Genomic DNA, 3776 nt, shown 5'->3' on the forward strand with positions numbered 1-3776 from the left:
ACTCACACGGACGACGGGCATTTTCCAGATAATTTTTTGAAGATCAAAAGTTACTTTCTTATTTTTTTCAATATTCTCTTTTACCGCGATGCCTGTAACGTACAAGGCGTCGAAATCTGTTGACGTTCGGTTTAAAATAAGTTGTTGATTGCAGTTGAGTAATATTTTTTTATAATCTTCACAAAAACCGAATAAGTGTTTCAGCGGGATACACCCGGAAAATGTATATTCCGTCATGAAATCTTTATTATCTTCCTCGGTCATATCAATATCCCAAGCACCGTTCTGAAGTTCATTCAAATCGTTAGGTGTATGTGAACAGTATCCCTTCAAACACGAGGATATTCCGGGGTATTTTAATTTTTGTATTTCCACACCATTCAATTCATATCGTAATTCGGAAAATAGAAACGCTAATCCGTTGTTGGTAAATTTAAAGTCACCGATGCCTTGACCCGCGTCTGTTGATTTATTTACTTTTCCTTCGACGTAAATATAACTTTCACATGGAAGAGTATATGCGTCCATGTTTTGAATTGATATTCTGATTTCGTCGTTTTTCGATAAAGCGGTGCTCGAATACGGTAGGAAAGAGTGATATTGCATTTGTATAATTTTACAATCGTCAACATACCCTTCTGTTACATCTAAATATTATTCATCCATATTCAAAAAAATTTTAACGAACGTAGAAAAGCTTGGTTATTTTTCGTTAGTTGTTTTATTTTTTTTTTTATCTTTGCAAGTTGTTAACGGATTACGTGTTGATTCGACGAGTTTGCTTGCAATACTATATGATTTTTTAACTACAACTCTACTTATACCGACGTTGAACTTGAGAGCCATATCAGTGTTTAATCTGAAGACGAACTGTGATTGGTTCTCCTCGTAAATTTATTAAAGTATTATCTTAGTCTTTTAACGTTATGCTCACTTTACTGATAGATGAGTCTACTAGTGGATAGAATACGGAATGTACTGGTAATTCGCAGATTTTGTACTCAGGTGCAATAGAAGGGCTAAACTCATGTATAGTTCGATCCGACACTCCGTTGTTGAATGAACCGGATATTAAGTTGCATTCTATTTTTATACTATTAACTTTCATTATGTGCACAATATTAAGTGATTCGTGCGTAGTATTGGCATTATATTCAATTTGCTCAAAACCTAATAATTTAGATATATTATTCGGAACCGTGAAATCTATTTTGTCATCACATTTTATTGAACATTTCAACGTATTGTAATCTGCTTTTAAATCTAACCTAACCGACTCGGGCATACTTTCTTGTATATACGTCGCTAAGCTAGCAAACTCATAAGTCCCTGTAGGTATAACTATATTGTAACTCTTGTCTTTCTCGTTTTTAAACCCTATCTTATTACAACCGGGTTCGATATTAGGTATAAAATTATTAGTATATAAACTCAGAAGACACAGCTGTGAATTTTTGCTAACTTCTAACAGAGGAAAAATATCACATGATAATTCACTCGAATCACCAGTGAGCGTTATGGTGAACATGATAAAAATTCCAAGCACAAACGCCCGCAGTTTTCCGTGTTATATTTCTGATGTCTATCGTAATTGTATCTGATTTCGCACTCGCGAAGATATGTCTGTAGTTCTTTCGGTGGTGCCAAGTTCCCGAAACTATCGTAATATTCCACTTGTTTTCCGATTTTTCTATACGCTACCCAATGCGTGCCCGTACTGTCATCGATATCCAAATTCACGACCGCAGATTCTCTAGATTTTGATTGTCGAGGTAACCTATCTCTTGAAAATACTCCGATGAAATGAGGTATTTTTAACATGCGAGCGTATTTTATAATCTCATAGTCGAACAACGCTCTATTGGGTAACGTAGATATTAGTTTTTTGTTATTTTTCGCAACTCGCCACCTTTATAGGGTCGCACATATAACCCACTCCCCTGTTCGATTTTATACTTTCTGCCTTTATACGGTTAAATGTACAATCCTTTTCCTAGATGAGTGGGTGCGTTTTTGCTAGATTTCCATTCGTTTACGGTTTTGACTATACCCGCGACTCCACCTGCCAGTGAACCTAATGCCGATAATCCTGCAAAAATAGGTATAAGAGGTAACATATCTCCCGTTTTTGGGATAGGTATAATTCTTGGCGTCTGGGGGATTTTTTCCCCTTAGTATTTGTAGTCTTTTTAGCTGCTACAAGACATTTTCGAGCTAATTTTAACAAGTCTTTTTCTCCTTTATTTTTTTTAAGTATGTTTTTAGCAGCCTTAACCGCTGACTTAAACATACAACCGCTTCCTAATTTTCGTTTTAACTTCATTGCAGTGGTCACACCCCAAGCAACCGCTTTTTCTCTCAAGGACGAATCTCTCGCTTTAACCCGGTGCCACGCTTTATTTTCTAAAATGTAATCTGCTTTTCTGCGATCGGAGAGCGCGTTACTACGATCATAAGCGATATCGTGATCTTTGCAATACGAATCCAATGTGTTTGTACCAGGATCACCGCGGGCTATTCGTTTTTTCAAATTTGTACCCGGTCCGCAATATTGATATCCTATAAAAACAATTATTAAATAATGAAAGTTATTTCAAAATCGTTTAAATTAATTACCAGGTACGTGTAACTCCACTGGAATTTTGTTTATAAGCGAGTTGATAAGACCGCTCACCTTATTCTTGTTTTTTTCATCGAATAGTTGACATCGTGTATTGACGTTGATTCTAGTTTTGCACAGATATTTATATCGAAAATGCGATTCATAAATCATGAGGTTAAACTCACCGTCGATAACGTTGTTCGTTATACCTCGACATTGCAAGAATCGAGGCATGGAATACTTTTACCGAATACTATACGTGCGCTTATAGTAGGACCCTCTGGATGCGGTAAAACATGCGGTCAATGTATATAGAAAAAACGACTTGTGGCAGGCCGACTTGGTTGAAATGATTCCGTACTCAAAATAAAATAAAGGTTTCAAGTATATTCTATGTATCATCGTCTGTTTTACAAAATTTGCCTGGACATTACCGTTAAAAATAAAAACCGGTGTGGAAGTTGCTAAAGCTGTTTCTAAAATATTAGTTGATCGCTACCCTAACGATATTAAATAAGGGTTATGAAAGTATTTCAGCTAGCAATAAATCCATCAACTCTTTTTCAGAATCGTTAAATCTATCTAATTCTGTTTCTTCAAACGTTGGAGTTTCCCTATAAAAAAAATCAAATAAAAAATATTAAAATTAAAATAGTTTAATAATTTTTTTAAAAATTCACTCGTTGCGATAGTGCCCATGAGCCCTGGTATTAATTTGGTTCTCGAGCACAAGCCTCTTATCATAGGATCGGTTTAAAGCCAATTTAACTGTGCAAATTGATTTCATCTGATGTTTGAACGCTCTTAATGATATATTTACTCGATATGGAGTGTATTGGTTGGTTGAAGATTTTTGACCGGTAAATTTAAAAGCGTTGAACTGATTAATAGCCAATTCTCTGGCATTCCTAGCCATTGAACCATCCCAAAACAAACATTGTTTATAATCCTCTATAGTCATGTGATTTTTAACGACGTGCCGCCTAGCACCTTTTGCTTTGAGTTTTTCTTCGCCTGCTAGATTATATGCATAAGATTTAGCTCGTAGTGCTACAAATTCCCTAATAGCTTGTCCTTTCGTCTCATCAGTGAATGTTCCGGGTAATGTTTTTCTGTCAACACAATATCATGGACGATTGGGTGATAAGTTTGAAGTATCCATACGGTTTAAAAG

General features: G+C 35.6%; 2 protein-coding genes and 1 pseudogene across 3 annotated transcripts; all 3 read right to left on the reverse strand.

The window, feature by feature from the left end:
- Positions 1-68: 68 nt before the first annotated feature.
- Positions 69-624, reverse strand: LOC112679775 (the record flags this gene model as incomplete). The annotated part of the gene is given in 1 exon segment (XM_025549690.1): positions 69-624. A coding segment is annotated over 1 exon segment (538 nt), but the record flags the coding sequence as incomplete, so codon positions are not given.
- Positions 625-2055: 1431 nt separating this feature from the next.
- On the reverse strand, positions 2056-3366 carry LOC112679776. Of its 2 annotated transcripts, XM_025549692.1 has the most exons (4): positions 3283-3366; positions 2788-3216; positions 2617-2726; positions 2056-2559 (listed from the first exon to the last, which is right to left on the reverse strand). In XM_025549692.1, exons 2-4 carry the CDS (start codon positions 2817-2819, stop codon positions 2075-2077), a joined length of 627 nt encoding a protein of 208 aa, XP_025405477.1. In that variant the 5' UTR covers positions 2820-3216; positions 3283-3366; the 3' UTR covers positions 2056-2074. The 2 variants fall into 2 exon arrangements, with proteins under 2 accessions (XP_025405477.1, XP_025405476.1); XM_025549691.1 differs by having other exon boundaries at positions 2617-3216.
- On the reverse strand, positions 3279-3764 carry LOC112679777 (annotated as a pseudogene).
- Positions 3765-3776: the final 12 nt, after the last annotated feature.

The sequence above is a fragment of the Sipha flava genome, unplaced genomic scaffold (assembly GCF_003268045.1).
Source record: "Sipha flava isolate LNK unplaced genomic scaffold, YSA_version1 16832_pilon_pilon, whole genome shotgun sequence".
In the NCBI taxonomy this organism is placed as follows: domain Eukaryota; kingdom Metazoa; phylum Arthropoda; class Insecta; order Hemiptera; family Aphididae; genus Sipha; species Sipha flava.

Excerpts from the sequence above, each read along its gene's own strand:
- LOC112679776 (XM_025549691.1), bottom strand. The coding sequence starts at position 2,836 with ATGCCTCGATTCTTGCAATGTCGAGGTATAACGAACAACGTTATCGAC. Across the intron at positions 2,560-2,616 it reads AGTGGAGTTACACGTACCTG|GATATCAATATTGCGGACCG; the intron begins GTAATTAATTTA and ends TTGTTTTTATAG.